Here is a 24,680-nt window from a genome sequence, read left to right on the forward strand (position 1 = left end):
GTGCAAGCAGCAGCCAAACTCTAACACCAGCTGATGAGTCGACTTACCGGCCCATCTCTCTCACTCTGGAGGGCACTGACGCCACTTCCTTTTGATTTGTCCACGCTCGCGGAGGTGACACTCTCTGGGCTGGACTCTTGCCTGGACTCAACCACTCTTTTGGCGCCGCTCAACTCGTCCATCAACCTGTCACGATCATTTTGGAGGCTGGCCATGGATCTGGAGAACGCCGATAGCTGCCTGCTGTATGTGTTGTTTTCCAGGACGACCTGCTTCAGTTCCCTTTCCTTCTCTGACAAAGCCTTCGACAGCTCGTCCAACAGCTTGTTCAGCTCCGCGGGGACGTCTTTGCTCTCTAAAGCTTTTAGCTTATGAACAAGGACGTCCCTCTCCTTGGCAAACATCGCCAAGTCCGAGGTGGCATCCTGCAGACTGCGCTCGACCTTGTTGAAGGCTGCCTGAGTCTCTCTGAGTTCTTCATCGTATCGGTTTCTCAGGGTCTTGAAGTCTTCAATGAGCTGGTCTCTGTCGTTCTGTAAAGCAGCCATGGCTTTGCACAGCGACTCATTTTGAGCCCTCAAGTCTTTGCTTTGTGTTTTAGCTTCTGACAACTGTTGCTCCACTTCCAGTTGGTCCTTTGCGAGCTCCGCCACCCTTTGATCAGCCGTCTCCCGCTCGTTCCTCATCAGCTCCACCTCACGCTCGAAGGCGTCCAGCTCACTGTTGTATTTGTCCTCAGCATCACCCAGCTTTTTGTTTGTCTCATTTTCCACCAGCTGCATTTTTTCCTTGAGCTCATCAGTCAGGGTTTTCTGAGAGAGAAGCTTTTGCTGGAGGTCATTACATTCGGCCGCTTTGGCTGCGACAGCTTCCTGCAAATCACCAATCACTCTGCCTTCATTTGTAGCGGCTCTCTCCTTCTTCAGAGTTAATATATCAGCTTCCTGTGTCGACACCTGAGCTCTGAGTTTAGAAATCTCCGCTTTTAAAGTATTGCTCGCCTCTTCTTCCTTTTGGAGTTCCAGCCGCGACTCTCTCTGCTGCTTTTCAGCTGCGGCCTTTTGGTTTTCAAGGTTTTTGATCACATCCTGCTGCTTCTTCAGCAGCACCTTCAGCTGGTTGTCCTTCAGCGATAAAACCTGATTCAAATCCTCTCTGTAGCGAACCAGCTGCGCCCGGAGCATCGCGTTCTCAGAATTAAGATCATCCATCTGATGTAACAACTTCCTTATTTCATGTTTGAGGCCTTTGGCGGCACCACCTTCCCCGTCAGGACCGCCCTCTTTACCTGTTAACCCTAACTGACTCTTTGCTTCAAGTATTCTGTATTCTGACATCAGTCGCTCCCGCTCGCTCTGTAAAGACACCATCGAGTTCTTGAATGACTCCATCTTAGCAGACATCTGCTCCTTTTCCTGCGTTGACCTGTTCACTTTAATTTGCAGACTTTTGACCTTGGCTTCGAGCACCCTCAGCTCTTTGTCGGCCTTTTCTCTTTGGTAGCGTGACGATGCTAACCTGTCCTCATACACGGCTACCTGGGAGCGATAATTAGCCTGCAGCTGTTCCAGATATCCTGACATCTGTCCGTCTCTACAGGACAGTAAAGAGGAGATCTCAGCATCTTTGCCCTGGAGGAGTGTTTTCAGTTGCAGAGATATTCCCTCCTGCTTGTCAAAGTCAGCCTGAAGTTTGTCACTTACAGACTGTAAATGCAGCAGCTGAGCATCAGAGTCTGCATTTATCTTCTCTGTTTGCTGAAGATTTAGCTGCATTTGGGAGATCAGATCTTCTTTGTCAGCAAGCTGTCGGTTCACAGCGTTTTTATCTTGTTCTATTCTTTCAACGTGAGCGCTAAGCTCTTTTATCTGCACAGTCATAAGCTCCACAGTCTCGGTAAGTTCTGCGTTGCTCGCGCTCATGACAAACACCTGCCTCTGCTGCGCTGCGGCGGCCACAGAGTATTCATTCAGAGTCCTCTCCAGTCTCGACTTGGTCACTCGTAGTTCATTCACCTCTTTGTCTTTCACTCTGATGTCTTCCAGGAATCGTTTGATCACAAAGCCCTGTTCGAGGAGCTGGTTATCCTTCTCGTGTAACGTCTTTAGGAACAAACTATTCCAGAGTTTAGCAGCGTCGGCACCTTGAGGAGTGGCTGATAAAGCAGACAGCTTGGCCTCCGAAGTCTCGGCTGCTCGTTTCAGAGAGCTGATCTGTAGATCCTGAGAGTCCAGCTGCTGCCTCAGCTCAATAACTTTGTGACTTTCTTTATCTTTTAAGCCCCTCAGCTCTTCTATCTGTTGCTGTAACACAAACTGATTCTCCATATAAGCATTGAACTGTTTCTCATCTATACTTTGTTGTGATTTTGTTTTCTCCTGTTCGTCTAACTTTTTCCTCTGTGACAAGTCCAGAGCCAGCTGGTCTCTTTCAGACTCCACACTCAGAATCTTCTCCGTGGCCTGCTGGAGGAGATTCTTGTGTGTAATCAGCTCAGCGTCGACTTGGTTACTTCTCTCCACTAAAACCGATATTTTCTCCGAGCCTTTCTTCACTTCTTTCTCCAAGAGTTCGACAGCTGACCGTGACGTCTTCAGAGAGCTCTCCAGATCTAAAATCACTTCCTGGTATTTAATGCAGTTTTGCTGCAGCTGATTTATCTCCAGGTGCTTTTCTTTGAGGAGCTCTTGCAGCTCTTTCTTCACGTTCTTGGAGCCCTCGTTGCCTCTCTGAACCGTCTTGAGTTTCTCCTCAAACTCTCGGACTAACTTGAGCTGCTCCTCCTCTTTTTCTTGACGAACTTGGTTGCTCCTCTCTTTACTAGTCGCCAGGTGAGAGGACAGCTGCATGTTTTGGTTTTGCAACACAGTGAGGGACTCGGTCAGTTCGTCAATCTTCTCAGAGTTTTTGAGGATCACGGTCTCCAAATATTCATTTTCATTTTTTACTTTGTCTGAAATTTCTTGGACATTTTCGAGCTCCTCCTGCAGAAGAGACTTATCGTCCTCCAGGATCCTCACCTTCTCGTTCAGGCTGATTGTCTCCTGGCTGTGTCTGTTGATGATGTCTTTGAGCTCTTTAATGACGTCGTCTTTCTTTCCCAACTGCGATTCGTGATCATTCTGTATCTTCTCAAATCTTTCAGAAAGGTTTTGCTTCTCCTTTTGTAACAAGTTGCTGATTTCCAACTGAGCACCGAGTTCTGTCTTCTGGGCCTCGATCTGGGCAGTCAGTGAATTATTCAAACTCAGTGCTTCATCCAGTTTAAGCTGCATGTTGTTTGTGTATGTATTTGATTCCAAGTGCTTCTTTTCCAACGAACAGCTAGATTCTTCGAGCTTCTCTGCCAGTTGGTTATTTTCAGCCTGTAGTTCAATAAGTTTCTCTCTGAGATCCTCCGACGACTCTTTAAGTTTGCAAATCTCCTCCTCCAGCTGTTGATTTCTATCAGTAAGTTTGCACATCGCCTCTTTGTGGTTTTCTTCAAGCTCAATCAGCTCTTTTCCAGTTTTCTGATTCTCTTCCTCCAACTTCTCAATCTTCTGTTGTCTCTGTTCAGACAATTCGTGCATCCTCTCTTTAATTCTTCCGTTTTCTTCCTCCACCTCCTGAGCGTGCTTCTCCAGAATCTCCATCTCAGTCTCATGTTTGTGGATCTTTCTGAGGGCTTCCTGTCTGTCTCGTCTGGCCCCCTCCAAAAGCTGTCTCATCTTGTCCATTTCACTGCTGACATTTTCATAAGCCTGTAAAAGAGACTCGTACTCTTGTTTCAGCTCAGCGTGCTTCGACTTCCACTTGGACAGCTCGTCCGTTTGAGAGTCCTTAAGAGATTCAAGCTGGCAGGAAAAGGCTTTTTTCTGCTGGGTGATGTTTTCTATGGTGTGTTTCAAGCTGTCGCAGGCGGCTGATAGGCTGCAGTTATCGTTGAGGATGCCATCAACTTTGGTGCTGAGCGTGTCCTTCTCCTTGTTCAGAGATGACACGGAGCTTTCCAGGTCCACGTTTTGCTGCGTCAGCTTCTGGACTGATGATTGCAGAGCAAAGTACTCGGCTTCTTTAACGTCATAGTTGGCCGACAGTTTTTCTACTTCTTCCTTCAGAGTTGCATTTTCCTTCAGCAGTTCTTTCCTGGAAACTAAAGCTGCTTGAAGTTTCCTGGTTAGGAGGGAAATTTTGTTTTGGCTGTCCTGATCGTTCACTTTGGCGCCATCTCCTTGAGATTTCTGAAGCTCGACAGCCTCAGTTCTCATCCTCTCAAGGGCACTTTCATGTGTTTTACTTTGCTTCTGTAATTGTAATTCAAGAGCAGCTATTAATTCTTCTTTTTCTGAAATTTGAGCCTGAGACACTAACAAGGCATCATTTCTCTCTCTTAGTTTCAATTCGAAGTTTTCGGCACATTTGCGAGACGAACACACCTCATCGTTGTTTTCTTCCATCTTTCCTCTCCCGGACTCCGTCAGCTGCTCTTTCAGCGCCGTCACCTCGTCTCTGAGTTCATCGATTAATATGACAGCATTTTCTTTTTCTTGAATTAACAAATTCAAATTTGTCTCTTTTTCAGTACAATGCAGTTTTACTTTTTCAAGCTCCTCAGTCAGAACACTTTTGTCTTCACTGAGCTGCTGCTGTGTTTCTGCTAATGTCTCTTGAATGGTTGAAACTTCCAGAGACTTTTGTGAAACTAATCCAGCTGTTGTCTCAAGCTCCTTTTTCATTTGATTACTTTGTGCCAAAAGTTCCTTGTTTTCTTCTATCAAAACTTTATATTTTTCTTCATCAGCTTGTACTTGTCCCTCCAGCGCGGACTCAGAGTTTCTTAGCCGAGTCTCCAAGGCGAGCTTTTCATCTACTGAAGCTTGTTTCTCCTGTTGGGACTTAAGTTCAGCAACTTTAATTGTGTCCTGATATTTCTCAACTTCTTCGGTTTTCTCTTTAACGTCTGCCTGAGCTTTCTCCAAGTCATTCTCCATCATATGAAGTTTTGATTTCAAAGCTTCAGCTCTTTGCTCTACAACCACGAGAGCCTCATCTTTACCAGCCATCTCCAGAGACACACTCTCCAGTTTGGATTTAATGTTTTCTAGCTCTGTTTGCAAGTTTGATAGAGAATGGCACTGACTCTCTTTCTCAGCCAGAGACATCTTCAAATCTCTCAGAGTTTTATCCCTCTCCTCCACAAGCTGTCTTAAAGTGTCCAGTTCATCCAGATCAGACAAAGAGGTTTTACGGAGGTCCTCCAGCTCCCTGACCTTCTCGTCAAAGTTTAACTGGACAGCGTTTAGCTCGTTCGTCTGCTGACAGCGTTGTTCCAAAAGAGCCTTGTAGTCGTCTTTCAGTTCGGCAAGTTCTTGAGTTAATTTCTTTTCATTTTCTTGAGCTTTCTTCATCGTCTCTTTGCGAGCCAGCAAAGCAGCCTGGGCCTTTTTCTGCAGCATCGCCTTTTCATGCTTTAGCTGCGCTAGCTCATTTTCTAAATCGTGAGCAGCAGCAGTGGATGAAGACTTGTCCTTCAGCTCATCTTTACATGTCCTGATTTCATTTTGAAGTTCATCTAACTTCTGCATCCAGCTGTTTTTCTCCTGCTCGAATGCTTCGTCTCTGTCAGCAGCACTGGACTGCAGCTGCTCGATAATGGAGCTTTTCTCACTCAGTGTTTGCAAAGTTTCTGACAAACAAACGTCCTTCTCATTTAACGTGGCCTGCAAAATGTGTTTTTCTGACTGTAACTGTTCCTCAAGTCTTTGACTTTCTGTTTTGTGTTCAAGAACTTTCTTTTCAAGAAGAGAAACGTTCTCCTCATACACTTTAGCAGCAGTCTGAGCTTGATTTGTGACCTCCTGTAACTGATCCTGTAGAAGAGAAACCTCAGTTTTAATGTTTACGCTTTCTTCTTTTTGGTTTTCAAATTGCTCGATTTTCTTCAACAGATCCTTTCTCACGATGAGAGCCGCTTGAAGCTTCTTCTTTGTAGTGTCTTTTTCTTTGGACACCTTGGCTAGTTCGCTCTTCATAGCATCCTTTTCTTTAAGCAGCTCAAGCTTCTCTGAGTTCTTCGTCTCAATTTCACGCTGAGATTGTGAAATTTGTTCCTGTAACTGCTGAGAAATCTCTTCGAGCCTCTTCATGGAGGTTTTGTGTTCTTGCTCCATGCTTTCGAATTGCGCTAGTAAGGATGTTTTTTCCTCGCCGAGTTTCATTCTTTCATTCGAGGCAGCCTCCATGACTTGAGCGATGGATGCATCTTTATCCCTCAACTGCTGACTTAGTCCAGCAAGTAATTCCTTCTGCTGACTTATCTGAATGCTCATACAGGTGATTTGTTCATCTTTTGCTTGAGAATCACTGTGTGAAGACGAGTGTTTGACAGTAGCTTCTTTCACTTTCTCTACTTCAGCGTGGAGCTGAGTGTGTAGCTGCTCTACCATCTCTTGCAAAAGAACAACTTGTTGACTCTTCTCCTCAGCAGTCCTCTCCCTTTCATTCAGTGTTTTTTGTGTTCTTTGTAACTGTGTGACGGTTGTATCCAACTCGTTCTTCAAAGCATCGACCTCAGACTGATGACCTTCTTGCAAGTGTTTAATCATGTCCTGTAAAGAGGCCTTCTCTATGTTTACAGCAGCTGATCTCTCAGAGGTGGTTGGTGATGAGGAATCTTCATCAGAATCTTTTGTTCCTGCTAAAAGATTGTGTAGCTCATGTTCTGCGGCTTTAAGGGCCTGTTGTAGTTTAATGTTGTCACGATCCTTCTCCTGAACAGACGTTAACACCTTCTCAAGTTGAATCCTGGATGCTGATGCCTCCGACTCTTTAGCGCTCAGCTGATCAGAGCCCTGTCTAATTGCAGACGAGGCCTCTGCTAGTTTCTCCTGCAAACTGTCCAAGTCTTGCTTCAAAGCATTAACTTTAACATCTTTAGATTTCATCTCATTCTCAACACTTTGTAATTGTTCAGCAAGTAGATTCTTATCCTGTTTTTCTCTATCCAGAACTAGCAGCCACTCTCTCTCAGAGTCCTGCAGAATTTGCTCTATCTTTTGAATGTTTTCTTTTAATCGAGAAAGTTCCTCATCTCGGGCACTAACCTTTGCTTGCAGGCTCTCCTTCTCGGACATCGTTTCCTCCATTATTTCCTTCATGCTGCTGGACTGCTGCTCCATTTGAACCTGCAGCTCCCCCTGCGATGTCCACATCTGATGATGTGTCCTTTCCAGCTCTTCCTTTTCTGCGAGCGCTTTTCTAACCTCCTCCTGTAAATGTGTGTTTTCCTTTCTAACAGCAGTAAGAAGCTTCTGGTGCTCTTCCTTTGACAGACTCATCTCCTCGTTCAGTCTCTTATTCTGCTCCTCTAGTCTTTGCATTTCTGAAACCAGCTGAGACGTGTGTTTGGCCTGGGATGTGTACTGATTGTTGATTGCATGGAGAGCCATTTCTCTCTGCTCCAGGTTTTCTGTCAGTGCATTCATTTGTGCCACAACGTGAAGATGTTGTGATTTGAGTCTTTCTATTTCAACCGTCAGCAGCGACACGCTCTGTTCACGTGAAGCAAAAGCTTCATCTTTTTCTTTTGACAGACTGGAGTTCAGGTCTGCTGTTTCCTCTAGTCTGAGGTGGATCGTAGATAACTCGTTCCTCAGCGTTTCTATGGTGGTCTTTGCTGTCTGATGTTCCTTGTTGGTATCATCCAATAACTTCTGAAGGTTGCACACCTCATCAGACCTTTGGGACAGTTGTTTTCTCATATCTTGTAACTCCTCTAAGTTAGCAGCGTACTTCTCTTGCAGGTTGTTGAAGGCACTTTGTGTTTCTTCTGCTGACTTCTTGAGGTTTTCAGACTCAGTGGACAGTAACTGAATTTGACTCTGTAGCTGTGAGATCAACTCTGTGCTTTCCATGAACTGAGATTTGAAGAGCAGAGCCTCATCTGCTCTCCTCTGAATATCCTGAAGAGACTTCGATTGGTCTGAGAAAGCTGCATCTTTTTCTCCCAAGGCCTTTCTCAGATTTTCCACTTTAGATATTTGCACTTGGAGGGTGTTGTCGAGCTTTGTGACCGACTCTTCGAGGTGTGAAATCTGCTCTTTCAAGCTCTCACATTCGGCCTCTTTGGCTTGTAGACTTGAATTGAGATTTTCAGCAGCAGCTGAAGAATGACTTTGATATTCAAAGCTCGCCTGTTCTTTCTTCTCCAAAGTATTTTTCAGTTCGGATGACTCTGAAGTGAGACTGTCAACTTGACCTCTGAGTTTTCTGACAGAATCTTCAAGCTCTGAAACTTTTGCACTTAAACTGATATTGTCGTCTGCCTTCAGTTTCAGCTGCTCCTCCTGCTCAACAATCCTGCTGTTGAGTTGCTGGATCAAACCTTCCTGCTGATTCAGGGACTCATCTTTCTTTTGCATGGTCAAATAAAGCTCCTCGTTCTCCGAGCATGATGTTTTGAGACGTGTGACTTCTTCTTTCACTTTGGACAGCTCTGTCACTGTATTCTGTAATTCACATTTCAATTTAGTATTTTGCTCATTCAGTGCTTGAATGTTATCGTTGCAATCAATTATCTCTGCGTTCCTGTGCTTTCCCTCCTGTGTTAGCTGGCTGTTTTCTGCCGTGAGCTTCTGCACAGCAGTCCTCAGGTTGGTAATTTCAGCCTCCATCTCTGCAGCATTCTCATTCATGGCGCCGAGTTGAGCGCTGAGTGAAATCACTGATTCGTTTCGTTTATTCAGCTCGTCTTTGTGGTTTTGAAACTCATTTGTTACTTCTTTTAGTGTCTGTTCTTTTTGCTCTATCTGCTGTTTCGCCTCTGAGAACTCCAGCCTGAGTGACTCTACCTCACTCTGCATCTGTGATATGAGCGTTTTCTGTATCGTGACTTCATTCTGATAAACGCTGCATTCCTCTGTTTTCTGCTGAAGCAGTGAGTCTTTCTCAATTAGCCCTGACTTGAGGACGGACCCTTGTTCCTGAAGCATGGAGACAGTATCCTGAAGTTGCAGCAGTTGGTTCTGCTGAGCTTCCAACTGTGAACTCTGTTCTGACACAGTCTGTTCTTTCTCACTCAAGGACGTGCTGAGTTGACTAACTTGCTTTTTAAAACCATCAACTTGCTCTCGTAGACTTTGAAGTTGTTCTTCTCTCTCCGTTAACGTTTTTGACAGATTAGCACATTCATTTGTTTTCTCAAGCAAACCTGCAGAGTTTGACAGCTCGCTGTCCTTGAGGATCTTTTTTAGCTCATCTGCTGCAGCAGTCAGCGTCTCCTTTTCCTTCAACAGTCCGTCTATTGTTTTCTGACTCCCAGTGGTTAGTTCAGAAACTGATCTGACGTTCTGTGCTAACTCCTCCTGTAGTCTCTGATTATTTTCTGTTAGGCTGCTGATCTTCACACTAAAACTTGAGTTTTGTTCCAACGTGGCTTTCAGCTGTGCGTCAAGGTCAGAGAGAAGCTGTGTTTGCTGAGCGAGCTCCTTTTCTTTGGATTCACAAGCAGCACGAAGTTGCTGGTTTTCCTCCGTCACTGCCTGGATGGAGCTGTTTAAGTTATCCAGCTCTGTTTTCCTCAGCTCTCCTTCAGACTCGAGCCTTCTGGCATTTTCCTCCATGACACTGATTTGGTCACTCAGAGACTTAACGGTCTTGTTTGTGTCGTTAAGTTTGTCTTTTTGTTTTTGACACTGTTGTTTGACTTTTTTCAACATTCCTTCTTTCTCTTCAATTTGCTGGCGAAGTTTCGAGCGTTCTTCATTCAGCGATTCAGCTTCTGCCTGAAGTTTGGAAACAATATTTTCCTTCTCTGCAACTTCATTCTGCAAACTTTGGTTCTCTTTCAACACTGAATCCTTCTCCGTTAAACTAGACTTCAGACTGCATTCCTGATCTCGAAGCAGAGACAGTGTTTCCTGAAGTTCTGTTTGCTGGTGTTGTTGGACTTCTGTCTGTGCTCGGAGATCAATGACAGTCTTCTCTTTTTCTGCCATGTCACGCTGCAGCTGGTCTGCTTGAGAAGTCCAGCTCTGCACTTGCTCCTGCAGTCGTGCCACCGTCTCCTCCCTCTCCCTGAGTAACTGGTTGAGATTATTACATTCATTTGTCTTTTCCAGCAGGATCTCTGAGTTCGAGTGTTTGCTTTGCTCCAGAACTCTGTTTAACTCGTTAGCTCTTACAGTCAGTTCCTCCTTATCTTTTTGTAGCCTTTCAATTATTGTGTTGTTTTGTGAAAACTGTGTTTCCAACATGGATATTTTTGCTTGCAACGACTCCTTTTCAACTGTGACTTCTGAAGCGGTTTTTACACTCTCAGTTAGCTCCACTTCAAGTCTCTCTTTCTCTTTTGTGAGGTGTTGTACCTGATTCTCAAGACTGCTGTTTAGTTCGAGAGCAGACGTCACCTTCTCACCAAGTTGAGTTACGCTCTGCTTCTGTAGCTCCAGCTCTTCATTCAGCCCTTTTAATTTTTCTTGCAGCTGCTTTTTCTCAGCATTCACACCTTTTAAAACATTCTTGAGTTTGGAGATATTTTCAGATTTGCTCTGAAGTTCACTGCTCAATTTCTTATTTTCTGAATCCCGAGCTTTCAGTTCAGAGTTGAACTTCTGCCTCTCGTCCTCGGCCTGTTTCTCCAGTGATGCTACGGTTTCCAGTTTCTCTTGCACCTCCTTTTTGATGAGCTCCTCGCTCTGTACTCGCTCCTCTAGTTGTTTGGACAACGTCTGCATTTCATTGTTGTATGTTTCCACCTGTGCCAGAAGTTTGTTCTGTTCATCTTTTAGAGATTTCAGTTCTGTTTCATACGTCTGGTCTTTGTCAGTAAGCTGTTGCTGTAGTTGCACATTGCTGGTGCTTTTGTCCTTGAGCTGTGAAACGAGTCCTTCCGACTCCTGAAGCTTTTGTGTGGATACAGTCAGCTGTTCCTTCAGAGACGTGATGTGTGATTCGCATTCGGAAAGATGGTTACGATGACCCACAATCTGTTTCTGGATCTCCCCTCGAAGGTCCTGAAGTGTTTTCTTGTCCTCCTCGGTCTGTTTTATCAGGAGCTCCACCTCAGCCACTTTAGACTCTCTTTCCTCTTTGGCCTTGACCAACTCCATCTCAGCATCCTTGAGGTTCCCGACCAGCTCTGTGATCTTGCTATCCAGGGCGTTCTGGTCTGAGTTCTGTGACTCTCTGATGATCATGGCCTCCCGCTCTGCCTTACTCAGAGCATTTTCTACATGGACCAGATTCTCTTCTTTGAGTCTGAGCTCCTGCTTCAGCACGGTGACCTGTTCTGCATATTCAGCCATGTTACCAGAGAGGGTTGATATCTCCTTGTCCTTTTCCGACACGATATCTTTAAGACTGTCAATTTCCCGCTCACAGCTTTGAAGGTCATGAATGAGTTGGGCTCGTTCTTCCAGGTAGGCAGTGTTTAGTTTGTCCAGCTCTTCGTTTGTCTGATCAAGCTCTGATTGTAAAGTTTCTATGGTGACTTCCTGCTTTTGCGTCTGAAAATGAGGAGATAAAAGACAACGATGAAGCTTTGAGTTTTTACCACTTGTGCAAAGCCACATAAGATTACAGCGTGATGTCGAGTATTATGATTGATGCTCCAATTCATAAAGTCGCACCTTTTCCTTCAGCACGTTCAGCTTCTGCGTGAGGTCGACAACTTCTGTCTTCATCTCAGAGCACTGTTTCTCTGAGCTGCTGCACTTCTTGGAAACATTCTCAAGCTGCAGAAGAAAAAACAAACAACAAAATTAACAGGTGCTGAATATTAAACTGGAACATATAAAAACTAGCCGAAGCTCTTACAGTGTGCTCAGTCTGGAGGAGCTTGTCGGACACTTCTTTGAACTGAATTTCTTTTTCGCTCAAAGACTCTCGGAGGCTGCTGATGAGCTCGAGTTTCTCGGACGTCTTGGCCAACGTATTCTCCTTCTCGATGAGCGAGCTTTCCAGGCACTCCTGCGTGTTACTCAGCCTACAAAACATATCAGACAATCATTACTGTTCAAATAAGCTCAGTTAACATATTTAACACTCAATAAAAAATACAAATATCAAATTCCAGGTCGCATGCAGCACAAATCAGCCAGGGTTCACAGGTACATTGAGATTGGGGCTTTCCATCAGCACGGGGGTGAGGAGATAATGACTGTATTTATATTTTTGGGTGAACTTGTTTAACAACAATCCTTCAACATGGCTAAAAACTACAGAATATAAAGGTGGATATCAAAGGTTGTAGAAATATGTGTAGCTTCAATTAATGATCTTTTGCTCGGTATGCTGATATATTTTCATGGCATCAAAGGTAGCAGAACTGATTTCTTACCCTTTGAGCTGTTCGTTGAGACTGCTGACCAGCAGCTGATGCTTCTCTGCATCTCTGCTCTGCTGACTTCTGACGCTGGCAAGTTGGCTCTGTAGTTTCTCTGACTCATTCTGTGGTGGCAGAGAAAGTAAAGATCAATACGCAACGATTAAATCAGAGCACCGGATGTAGAAATTCTCACTGCACACAGACGACGATGACAGCAGACGCGCTGGAGAACAGCGTCAAAGGAGACTTGAAATCAATTGTCACTGTTGTTCGTTTTAAAGTCGCCATCAGAATCACTTATATTATCAGAATATTCATTTTCCCATTCGTGTGGTAATAATTAACTCTAATATTCACCGTTTTTGACAGTTACAAAGTCAAGCAGTGAAGTGTGATTAATGACACCCAGTGAGTCTGCGACACAACATTTCACTTGCTTAAAACATTTTTTGAAACCAAGATTAAACAAACACACCACACCATTAGCCGTCACCGCCAGAGGTGCTCTCTAGCGCACACACACGAGAAACCCAACACACCTGAGAGACCCAAAATGGCTGCTCATCTTCATCTACATCAAACGTCACCTGTGTTAGAAGGGTTTGTTACAAAATCCTAGTCCTCGGGAGGGGAAACATGCAGTTCACTCATCGTTTACTCATCAGCAGGTAAGTAATGATTAAGTTACAGTTTCAGTGTGAGTGTTAGACAATATTCAATGAGACAAGAACTGCTTTGACTAATCTTTCAGGCTAACATAGTATGTGATGTTGGGCTTGGTGAGGTACTGTGAGGTTACCTGTAATGACTCTATGCGGGCCTGCAGCTGCAGCCGATCTTCCAGATCTTGACAGCGCTCCTCCAGGCTCAGGATCTGCTCCTGCAGCTGGTTCCTTTCCAGCTCCAACTCCTCCACAACAGACCGCAAACCATCTGGGATCATCAGGAAGAAGAACAGGTGTTAGGGGTGCGACGTGAACAAATGAAAGCCAGTCAGAAGCCAAATGCCAACGAAGGGAGGTGGAAATAAATTACCATTTGTTTTCATTCACTCATTAATTCTGCCATTTTTCACCGGGCTTACTTACTCAAGATACAGTTTTAGAAATACTTCCTGCACAGATGTTTCAGATTAAAAGTGGCTATAAGGGAATAACTATTTGCAGCCCAGTCGCCAGAATCAAATGTTGAAACTAATCAAACCACTGATTTGCTCAGATTTGTACATGTCATACATCAACAATTGTACAGTACGGGTCCTATCACGTTCACATTACATGATCATGACCTGACCTTCAGGAGATGGCGGTGGAGTTGCAGCTAGCCAAGAAGGCTGGCAAGCCAGTGACCGCAGTTTCAGACAAAGTTTCAACATTTGTAAGTGAGACACCACTGGAATTTCCAGATGTGCTTGTGATGAAATAAACAGCTGATTATAAAGAGAGCTGGGACTTCTGCCAAAGGAAACTTGACAATAACTGTTATAATGTTTAAAGAACTGGACTGGGCTGCTTGGTGGAAGCACAGCTTAGGTTTATGTCCTGGGAAAGCCAATTGTTTTGGTATAACTAGAAAAAGTAGGTAAAACTTTTTAGGAAAGATGATCACAGGAAGCAAAGTCTAATCACAGAATATTCACTGGCAGACTGATTCATTTACAGACAGGTTGTGAAATGCAGTTCAAGAGCTCAAGTTTCAGCCACAAACAACCTAAAAGTACATCAGTCAGTTGTCCCACCTTCCAATCATCATTTCTAGTTTTGTTATTATTGTTATTCACTTTTTCAGATAATTGCTGATGTAATTTTTGGCTTCATGACAAGCAGCAGAATAAAACACACAACAAGTCAGGATGAGAGGAAATGAAGAAAAGGGAGCAGAACATGCAAACAATGAAAAAAGAAAAAAAAACTTACCACAGATGAGTTTCTTCACCTACATTTATATGATCTCAAAAAACATTCAGATCTCAACAAACACTAGGCAGCTCAACCAGCATGCACGTGTCCAAAGAAAATTCTCAACTGATGAAAATGGAAACCAATGGATGAGTGTTGAACACGTCGGATTACATTAATCGTCCCAGAATGTGAGATGAGCTTAAATTCAGCCTGTTACAGTGTGAAGTCCACAAGTAGAAATGAAACAAGCTGAACCAAGCTGATCCCTCCAGTGTGTGAAGCACAGTGACCCCAGATAGATAACCCAGGCCGTACGCTCACAATACTGGCAGGTTAGATGAAAAAAGACAAAACCAACCGACAGCCACAATCCAACACTCAATAAAACAGGTTTGGGTGTTATGGTGAAAACAATAAAATATCAACCCAAAGGCAACTCAAGTTTCCCACAGGAATGTGCAGATGACCGTGTGCATGCCGGTGTAAACTGTCTAGCGGGTCTCACACCTGTGTCAGGAGTACTGTACTCGGGCCACCAACCTCCCATGTTCTCTCCCTCCATCGGGGTCGTGCTCTCAGAGGTGCTCCGCGGGTCCTGGAAGGGGGCCTGCCCGTCGAACTCAAAGTCCTCCTGCAGGCCGGATAAAATTATCAGAGCAGGGCAGTTACAGGTTATTACACATGTATTAAACATAAGCTAACCAAGGTCTGATCCAGCTCTGACCTGACACACTCTCACATGTAATTTATTCATTCCAACCTTTACTTTAGACTTGTAATCGCTGAGATTTCCCTCAAGACACAAACAGTTAAAGAAGCAACACTGAGTGAAAACAATTGAACACTGAAAAGGCAGATCAGCTCTACTAACGCTCTTATTCTTTAGTTCCTGCCGATTTATTGTGAACTTGGAAAAACCTTTTGATTTTGTGCAAAAAAGATAGCAAATAAACATGTTTAATCATTAGGTCTGTACACACATTAACAGCTTGTCAGGTCACCCTGTTCAGTGTTTTCAGACAGGAAAACCGATGAGGAAACTCTGGACTGCTCTCGGAAAAGAGCCAAGATATCACCGTACTTTAATTAGCAAGACTCCAAGTCCACATTTTCTTGGATCTTGTTCACTTTATATTCACGTGTGGCACTGAGGAGTAACTCCCCTTCAGTGTCACACATGATTCTCCCGTGAGGCAGCATTGTTGTTGCTGTCCCTTTTCTGGTAATGACTTCAGGCTTCTGATTGGCCAACGTGGCCTTGCGGTACAGGTGATATCGCCACTTGTTACGTGTTACGATTATTGTTGCTCTAAATTACTATTATAGAACACCGTTTCTTAAAGGATGCGATTCAAACTGTTATTCAGAGGAAACAAAACCACTTGACAGTCAATTAAAAAGAGACTGCGAACAATTTCAAATGAATAAACAGACTTGTCAGGTCACTCACAGGCTGGAGCGAGAAGGAGGGTGACTTCAACGTCTGTCTAGGGACTACAGATGAAAAATAGCCTCTTGGCTAATTCTGGCGCATTTACAGCAATGTGCACTGTCCCTGTTTTCAAAAAAACTTATTATTAGGATTTGTGATCGGTTCCAAAATGCTCCATAAATAAAATGATGACGTTTAGGTTAGAGATTATTACAATTACAAGAGGAATGTTTAGACTTTAACTGGTGGAGCTTGTTGATGGCGACGCAGAGCCCAACAGTGCTGATTGTGAAGCTCGCTGCAGCAGAAACAAGGACAAACCTTTGGCACTACTTTATTTTCAAGCTTTAATATAATTTGACTCTTTTTGCAATCAAGTGCTTTAATAACCTCGGCCACAGACCTTATGTTTTCACCCGTGTCCATTTGTTTGTTTGTTGATTTGTCGGCAGGATTCAGAAAACTACTGAACAATTTCCATGAAACGTGGATGGAGGACGGGTCTTGACCCAGAATAGATCCCATTAACATTTGGTGTGGCTCTGGATAAAGAGACGGGTCGTCACTTTTTCTGACATTGTAAGCTGTTTTTTTTCGTTAATTTTTCAGGGAACAATGAGTGAATCTTGATGAAAGACATCAGGCATGTTTAGGTGTCTGGTGAGCCTGAATTATGTTTAAGCAGTGATTTTGAAACAGGGCAGTACATCCAATATTAAAAATGGCTGAATCCCTGCAAAAGAAAAAAATAACAGCTTGCTCAGGTTCGTTCATTAGCGGCTAGGTTAGTGTTCGGGGAACCTGCCATTTTCAGCATGTAGGTTGCTTGGAGGTTGTTTTTGTTGCTCCTGCAGCGACTTTGGGATTTTGAAAACACTAATGTGCAGAAAGCAAAAGGAGGAAGAACGCTTCCTGAAATAGTCTGCCGACTGCAGGCTTATCGCTACAGTCTACATCCAGTGAGTCAGACCATTGGGATCATCACAGCACATTGAAGCATTATTTTTCACAAGTATTCTGGTGATACCACGGCACAGCCAAGGTAACGTTAACCTGTCCACCTACCTGAAGGCTTCGCTGGGCTGGAGCTGCCAGCTTCTTGGCCCTGTGTTGGCCGAGCCCCCGAGATTGAGCCAGCTCCTCCTCCAACTCCTGCTGCCGACTGACCAGTGCTGGATCGGAGCAGCCAGGAAAGAACCAGTCATCCTCAATCAGTTTTGTGCCACAGGGAAAGGGGAATGTTGTTTGGATTGAGGATGGATTTATGGATGGGAGGTGGGTATAAAATGGGCAGGACAGAATGGTGGCGGAGTGAAAGAAGACATTTTTTGAAGACGGGATGACAGAGATGGAGAATAGATAAGTGTGCTGGAATAGATGGTGTTTTTGATGAAGAGGGAGATGAGGCACTTTCAACACCACAAATGAACTTTGTAACATAGAAAAACAGTTTAATCTAAAAAGTGAAAGCAACAACAGAGACAGACTGTGAGAGAAATATGGAGACAGAGACTGAGAGAATAAAGGATGGAGAAAGAGAGAGTTACTCAAACTCCAGATATGTACGCACTTCTGTATTTGCATAAAGTATGTGGACCTGAGAAACACTTCAAAAGCAACATTCTGGTCAGAGCCATGCACACCTGATTTGCATAGCAGAGGAAAACAGCATTCAAACATGTGGGAGACGCAGAGTAAAAGTGGCTGTGGGAGGAAGGAGAGGGCCCGTTTTCATGAGTCACACTTAATGTTTCACCGCTGTTTCTTCAACAGGGAGAACAGATATTTAGAGTAACGCAGGGCAGGTACAGATCTGAGGGGGTTCTGGCAGTGCTTAACTTCTTATTTGAATTTTCATTTAGCAGAAAAGGATGCAAGCAGGGCAGTACCAAATTGATCAGGCTGAACAAAACATGTTCCCATCTGTTTTGTGACAACAGGCTGATTTTGATATGGAGGGGGGGGGTGAGGAGAGGGCAGCTCAAAGCAAAGGGAGGGGCGGAAAAAGGAAAGGAGTTCAGTGGGTGAAGCAGTGGTCAGTGTGGGTTCAGTGTATAAGCAGGGTGAAGCAGAGAGAGGCGCTATATGAATGGACTATTTATATAACACAGCACTGTTACAACAGCATACTACTGAATATATTTTAGACTGAGCATGCATCAGGACTGGATAACATCATCCACACTGTTCATGTAGAATAAAACCAGTCTGCCTCGTACTGGGCATTCGCCTACACTGACCACAGCAGCAGAATTATACACAGAGGATGTAAGAAGAGGAGAAACATGATCGTTATCAATAAACCCAAAACAGTTCGTCCTCTGCTATAAAATCTGAGAAGTGAATCCTGCTGGCTGTTTCAGTTGATGCCTGAGAAACCAAACGCAGACAGCTTGTTCAGGCCTTCGTAAAATAGTATCACTTGCTTCACTACCTTCAATTTTTTTAACAATTGATTAATTTGTTTTGTTCCAAAAACAAAAGCTAACATCTTTGCTGCCCTTTGAACTAACTCATCCTCTTACTTATGGCTTTATAAATCATATAATGCTCACTAACAAAGACTTCCTGCTGCCTGAATCAAAAGCTCAGCAGTAGATGTGTCACGATTCTGATTCTGCAAAGTCTTGATTCGATTGTGTGGATTTCAAGGTCATGATTCGATTCAATTGGAATTCAGTGCTGACAGCGGTGCCAATTTTATGGTATCACATCTGGATTTGTAAAGATGATTTTATGTCCTGATAACTGTCATTCACATTTTCAAACTCTTGTAAAACAACAGCTTGACATTATTCTGGTATCTTTTTGCAGGTTTGGGTCAGACAAGTTAAAATAATATTCAACAGAATTCAATAAAAAAAAAAGTCTAAGATTCAATAATAAAAAAACAAACAAAAAGAAAATAGAAATTCTCAAATCTGTCCAGAGTGAACCCTCTTCCCAAACAAATCAATAGCAGATCTCTGAAAAAAAGAAATAGACCCAATGTCGCTGACATTGTCAGAGTTTCCTCTGGTACCGGTCAGCTGATCTTCTTCATGCACAAAGGATGAGAGCCTGGAAGTGACGCTGCAGGCTAACGCTAAACTAGCTGTGTTGTCTTTTTTTTTTTTTCGGTAGAGGTTTAAGAAGACGGGGTCGAGAAAAAATACTGGCAGAATCACAGATCTTGGTTTTGAGTTTGATGATCGAAATTGAAATTAAAATTAAAGTGATTTCAGTCGATTTTCAATTAAGAATTGAAATGGTGACACTGCTGCTCACCAGGCATTGGTTACGTGTCTTTAGATATCATGTATAGCATGCTATCATGACCCTAGTAGGCACCTTAATGCAACGTGTGTATCACGCAAAACTCAGTTTCCACTTCATCAATAAATTCATATTTACAGCAGAACTTCAGGGCAACATCCCCAGAAGGAACGACTCGACTGGATGGTAAAAAAGAACGGACACTACTCTTGTTCTGAGACAGGTTTCTGATTTTCTGTCAATATAAGAAGAAACGCTGGTGGAGTGAGACGCACGGCTTTAATAAATTCAACTCAGTAGTCTTTCAGAAAAGTGTTAATTACTGTGAGCGCTCCGAGTTGAGCTGCGAGGCTTTAGAGTCTCATTACTCTCACCAGCTTCATTAATGTCTACTCCACTTCACTGCTTCAGTAATTTAACAGTCAGTGGCGCACACACAGATAATTACAGTCAACAGCCAGCGTAAACGTAAAAGGGACCATTAGTGATTTTATTCTGAACGTCACGGTTTTATTGAACTTCAATTAATGAAGAATAGATTTTGTGCATTACTCTTTTTATAAAACAGCTGGATGTCAGAGGGATGAATGTTATTTTCATATTACTTGTACATGTTTTTCCATCAGTAAGCTCTCATAAAATATCCCAATTCAATAGCTTTCATTTTGCTTGTATATCCTGATATTAAAGTAAGTTATAGACCATCACAAGAGAACACTAATGTTATTGTATGTATGTAGCATCTGATGCCACATGAGACTCAGCATCTCTTGTCAGTCTTCCCAGAGTTAGTGCAAATCGAGCCTTCCCACCACAAAAAGAAATATGAGAATATCGTTTGGTTATCTGTGATATTAATTAAATATTCTAATGTCGCCACACCAGAAAACAAAGAATGAAAGGAAGAAACGGAAGGACAGAAACAGAAAGGGGTGAAGAAATGGAAAAGAGGAAAAACACAGGAGAGGGGAAGAAAGGAGAAACAAAATGGCAGACTCTAAAGTGCAGCCTGCCACTGCACTGCCTGTAGCTCACACCGGGAAAGGTGAAAGTTAAGGGGGAACTGCAGGCAGTGCAGTGAGCAGGAGCTGCACTGGAGGTTCGGAGGAGCCTGCATGCACAAAACTGATGGGAAACTGTTCTGTGTGGCTGCTCCCATCCCTGGAGCAGGGGCTGAAGGGGGAGGGTGTGGGGGTGAGGTCCACGAGATGGGAGGCAGCACGGGGGTAAACCAAATGCTCCCCATTAACAGCGATGAGGACAGGGGGGGAAAAATAAGATAAAGAAAGTAATGTTCAGTCAGACAACAGAGGACATGTGGTAAACAGTTAACACACACTCCAAATCTCTCTGGTGTTGGTACAAAATCAAAGGAGTTATGAGATTAGTTAGCTGCCAGTTAATTTGTTTTATATTTTCTAGTTTACTGTTACGCACCGATATACCAAGGTCAACCTCTCGCATGTGAAAACCTACATGGTAATAAACCCGATTCTGATTCCGACCTCACGGTAAACAGCACCAGAAACTACAGCCTCCAATGAATTTACTGGACCATCAACGAGCTTGATTTTCAAACAAAATAATGTTGCAGGAGCGCTTCTAATATTGTTTTCTAACTGTAGCCTTCCTCTTTTTTGTTAGCTGATTGATGGCATTGAGGAGACACTCTGGATATTTATTAAACTCATATATATACTTTATATAACATAATATTACTGTGACTACAAAATACAGACATACTGCTAAACGCTGTTTGGTGCTGATGGGGTCTATGCAGTTTGTTCTGATGTCCTTTAACGATCACCAGATTAACTGAAGACAACATCTCTCCTGAACAACGTCTCATCTGTGAAGAAATTTGTAAAGCCACATCCTTCTGGGGGTTTTATTTTTGCTTCTCTGCACAACCTACAGCACTAACAGGTTATCAATATTCATTTTCTTAAGCTGCCGACACAGCTGGAGGGTGCAGCGTGTGCTCTGCGCTACTGTTTACAGAACTTTATCGTTCATCAGCGTGGACGCTCACATCGTTATCATTATAGTAATGGTTATAGTTAGACTTCTTGGTGTGGATAGTCCTTTAGAGATTATAGACATGTTAGTCCCAGTCCATGGAGCAGATCTGTCAGCCAGTCAAACCAATCAGAAAGACCAGAGTTAAAACGAAACAACCACCACCGCTCTGTTCAAATGTGAACTTGTGCTCCATATTTTTGTTCAGTGTAAAAAGATTTTGATTTCTGTGTTATTGTAGTCAGTTTTATCAGTTGAGCTCATAAAGATTTGATGTTAGATAAAAATACTGATTATAATCCTGGTTTAAACATTAGTAGTTTCTTGTTTAGGTACTTGTGATTTGCAAGAGGTTATTAAATTCATAAACTTATCAGTTCAAGAATCACGGACTAATGGATCATGGAAAGTTTGTAGCCTGTGCTGCATCACTGCACTAAATTCTTACAGTTATCAAAGGGAGGGTTTTTGATCACATACATTAAAGGGCCTTTTTCAAATAGATGAAACTCACTAAGTGTTGGCAGTGTGTGAGATTTTCTTTACAGTGTAAACAAGAAAACAAGGGACAAGTCTTCTCATCCAGCTCTGACCCTGATAGCTATTCCTGTTGCTTCCACCTCATCCATTCATCCTCTAGTAACAGCCTTACCCTCTCTTTCCTCCTCCATGTGGCTGATGCGGAGGGCCATGGTAGCCTTCTCCTCCTTGGCCCGGTCCCTGGCGCTGACTGCGTCGGCTACCATCTCCTGCCACTCCAGCACCTGGCTCTGAGTGTCGTCAGCGCTGCCCGACTCGCTCGCCTGTCACCAGAGGGAGCAGAGTCACGGCAGAACAACAGTGAGTACGTTTTTACACCAAACATTTAGAAACATTTAAAAGAGACCTGGAGCCCTGACCTGAGAGGCAGCCCTCTTGGTGAACTGCTCCAGGTCTGCTTGTAGTGTCCTCTGCTGCTCCTCGTACACCACCAGCTTCGCCTCCAGCATTTCTAGCAGAAACCATCAAACACAATATTCAGTTTGGCATCAGAGCTACTAATGACATACTGATTTAACTATGATTCCAGTGAGTTTGAGACACTGAGGGGATTAAACTTTTTTTTAAAAGTTTCAGCTTCATGTGACTCAGGTTTGACTTTTACCGTTCTTTGCTTTGATCTCCTCGTATTGCTCAACTTTCCAGAGGTTTTCTTCTCTCTCCTCCTCCAGTGCTGTGATACGACTCCGCAGGGCCGTCAGGTCCGGGGGGGCACCTCCGGCCTAAAGGAGGCAAAACAAACATCTTTTAAATTTGGGGTTTCCAGAGAGTTGGATTAACCCGGATGAGCTGTATGGAGCAATTTTATGGTGGCTTTTTGGGGTTGTTTCTGTGTCTGTTTGCTTCTCCTGTTTTGCTGTGAAGGTCAAGAAATGTTTGTGGACTACCAAACTTCACCTGACTTTCCATGAGCAGGTAAAATAAAAATGTAATTCCTTTTGGATAAATTTGAACAAATATTTCCTTTTGACACATCTTTGTTTGCAATATCTCTTTTTCATCCGTCTGGAGATAAACCTAAACATCTTGTCGTCTCACCTGGCTTTTCTTCAACTCCTCTTCCAACTGTCTTATCCGAGATTTAGACCACGCTTTCATTTTCAGGAATTTGGCCTCTGATCTGCTGGCTTCGTCTGTTCTTTGGTTCACTTGAGCTGCAAGAAATGAGGAGAGAGACAGTCCGATGAAATGGATGAAGCGGATGTAACGGTGATATTCAAGGCCACGGCCGGATGAATGTGGTTCTGAAGAAGAATGATGTACATTTGTAATAACAATAAAATAGACTTGTTATTTTATTATTATCACTTTATTTAATTTACTGTCTACTGTCTGGATTAGAAAACAATTAAAATATCAAAGTCTGTAAAAAAATAAATAAAATGATGATGCCTTCGTTCTATCGAGTTGACATGTTTGTTTCAAAATACCAACCCATATGACAACTGGACATTTCCTCCTTATTCTTCTTCTAAAACAATGAGACTAAATATTCGAAAATTAGGATCAACCAACCTTCCAGCTCAGCGATCCTTTGGATGGAGGCTGCATCCATAGGCACGTTTCCACTTCCTGAGGCCTCCTGGTTGGCAGGTGGTGCTGTTACTGAGGCCCTCTTCAGCTCCTCCAGCTGCCCCAGGAGCTCCTGCTGTGTTTGGGCCATCTGTGCCTGATGCTGCTCCGTCATTCGCTGCACCTCCGCCCGCTGCTTTTCCATCAGGTCACGAAGCTGTGCTCGCATCACATGCTTCTCCGCCTCCATCTTAGATTCCAAGCTCTCTCGTTCCACCTGTAGCCGACGCAGTCGCTCTGTAAGCTCCTGTGGGGAGAAGACAAGATGCAGAGGCAGGACGTTGAGAATGTGACAAAAACGTGATGAGGTAGAAGGAATGAATTGAATTATTATGTAAAGAGGAGTTAATGAATTGCTGTTGAATATGCACTTTATCACAAAATATACAGCAAGAGGAATGCTGCTCCTGACCTTGATCTGTTGGTCCCTTCCATCCACTTCTCCCTGGAGAACATCAATGACCTGAGTTTTACCCAGCAGCACCTCCTCCTTCTCATGAAGCTTCTGTTTCAGAGCCTTCAGAAGCTGAGGAGAAGACAAAAACATGTGCTTAACATTTAACGTCACAGTAAACTTTCTATAACATCTACTGTCCACTGCTGAAACATCAAAACAAGTCATAAGAATCATGTGGCTGCAGCAGTAACTTGACTTTGCGGTCAGTACCTGCTCTAAGTCGGCGCTGGCATCAGACTTTGCTGCTAACTTGAAGAGCTCCTGTTCGTGCATCTGGCTGACCTCCATCAGCTGGTTATCTTTCTGAATAATGATGTCTTTGAATGTCTGGATCTAAAAACAGACACAGGATTCATCATCAGCTGCACGATAGCGACGCTTCTCATAACAAATACAGACAACAGTATCAAATTCTACAACAGAAGCGATGCTGCTTGCACGCGATTTGAAACAAGTCTCTGGTGCCTCCAAACAGAAATAAGCCGACTGAGCGCTTTGAAAACCTACGTTCTGTTTGTACATGCTCTCCTTCTGACTGTACTGCTCCTTCTCTGTGACCAGCAGCTCTTTGAGGCTGTCCGCCTGCTCCTGCAGCAAACTGAAGCGCTCCTCCGACTCTCCCACCTTCCTGGTCAGACTCTGCACCAGCAGCTGCAGCTCCTGCATCGCTCCACCCTCCTCTGTCACCTGAGGAGGTATAGCATGTTGAGCCTCAATAAGTGAATTGACAATTTACGATGTGTATATTAGCATTTTGTGTTGAAATAAAATGAATGAAAACAATGAAAGATGTGAAAGTATTGGCAGTAAATGAAGAAAACTGTGTCACGATGATGTTTCCTCCACATTCATGTGAGCTGTATGACCTGTTGTGGTGCAGGTGTGACGGGCTGATCTCCTGCCAGCGCTGTTTGCAGGTGAACAATATAAGCCTCTTTTTCTGCCAGCTTCTTGTCCTTCTCCGTCAGCATGGCGTCCATTTCCTCGCCTCGCTGCCGCTGTGACTCAACCTCCTTCCTCTGGAAGAAATTAGTAATGATTTTTGTCAGATAAATGAAAACAGATTTCTGTGCCTGGTTGCTTCTCTCCCTGTAAATGTATACCTGTCCACTTTAAACCTTACAAACCATGTAACATTAGAAAAAGGCAAGGCAAGTTTACGCGTTTCAACAACAAGGCATCAAGGTTTTACATAAG

The 24,680-nt window shown here is 43.6% G+C and overlaps 1 protein-coding gene across 3 annotated transcripts in view; it reads right to left on the reverse strand.

The window, feature by feature from the left end:
- LOC311261498 (uncharacterized protein) overlaps positions 1 to 24,680 on the reverse strand; it is a 35,156-nt gene that overhangs the window by 4,686 nt on the left and 5,790 nt on the right. Inside the window, exons 6-21 of one of the 3 annotated variants that reach the window (XM_084360192.1) lie at positions 24,350 to 24,502; positions 23,991 to 24,170; positions 23,694 to 23,816; positions 23,439 to 23,552; positions 22,970 to 23,273; positions 22,493 to 22,608; positions 22,059 to 22,176; positions 21,814 to 21,905; positions 21,567 to 21,717; positions 16,706 to 16,812; positions 14,749 to 14,839; positions 13,107 to 13,240; positions 12,320 to 12,429; positions 11,797 to 11,965; positions 11,610 to 11,714; positions 7,086 to 11,486 (exon numbers count right to left, since the gene is read on the reverse strand). In XM_084360192.1, the coding sequence (XP_084216318.1) occupies positions 7,086 to 11,486; positions 11,610 to 11,714; positions 11,797 to 11,965; positions 12,320 to 12,429; positions 13,107 to 13,240; positions 14,749 to 14,839; positions 16,706 to 16,812; positions 21,567 to 21,717; positions 21,814 to 21,905; positions 22,059 to 22,176; positions 22,493 to 22,608; positions 22,970 to 23,273; positions 23,439 to 23,552; positions 23,694 to 23,816; positions 23,991 to 24,170; positions 24,350 to 24,502 (6,468 nt within the window). Of the gene's footprint in view, positions 1 to 47; positions 7,043 to 7,085; positions 11,487 to 11,609; positions 11,715 to 11,796; positions 11,966 to 12,319; positions 12,430 to 13,106; positions 13,241 to 14,715; positions 14,840 to 16,705; positions 16,813 to 21,566; positions 21,718 to 21,813; positions 21,906 to 22,058; positions 22,177 to 22,492; positions 22,609 to 22,969; positions 23,274 to 23,438; positions 23,553 to 23,693; positions 23,817 to 23,990; positions 24,171 to 24,349; positions 24,503 to 24,680 lie in introns of those variants that run through there. The other 2 variants (XM_084360191.1, XM_084360193.1) reach the window with 2 other exon arrangements.

The sequence above is a fragment of the Pagrus pagrus genome (assembly GCF_965226575.1).
Source record: "Pagrus pagrus genome assembly, chromosome: 1".
NCBI lineage: Eukaryota > Metazoa > Chordata > Actinopteri > Spariformes > Sparidae > Pagrus > Pagrus pagrus.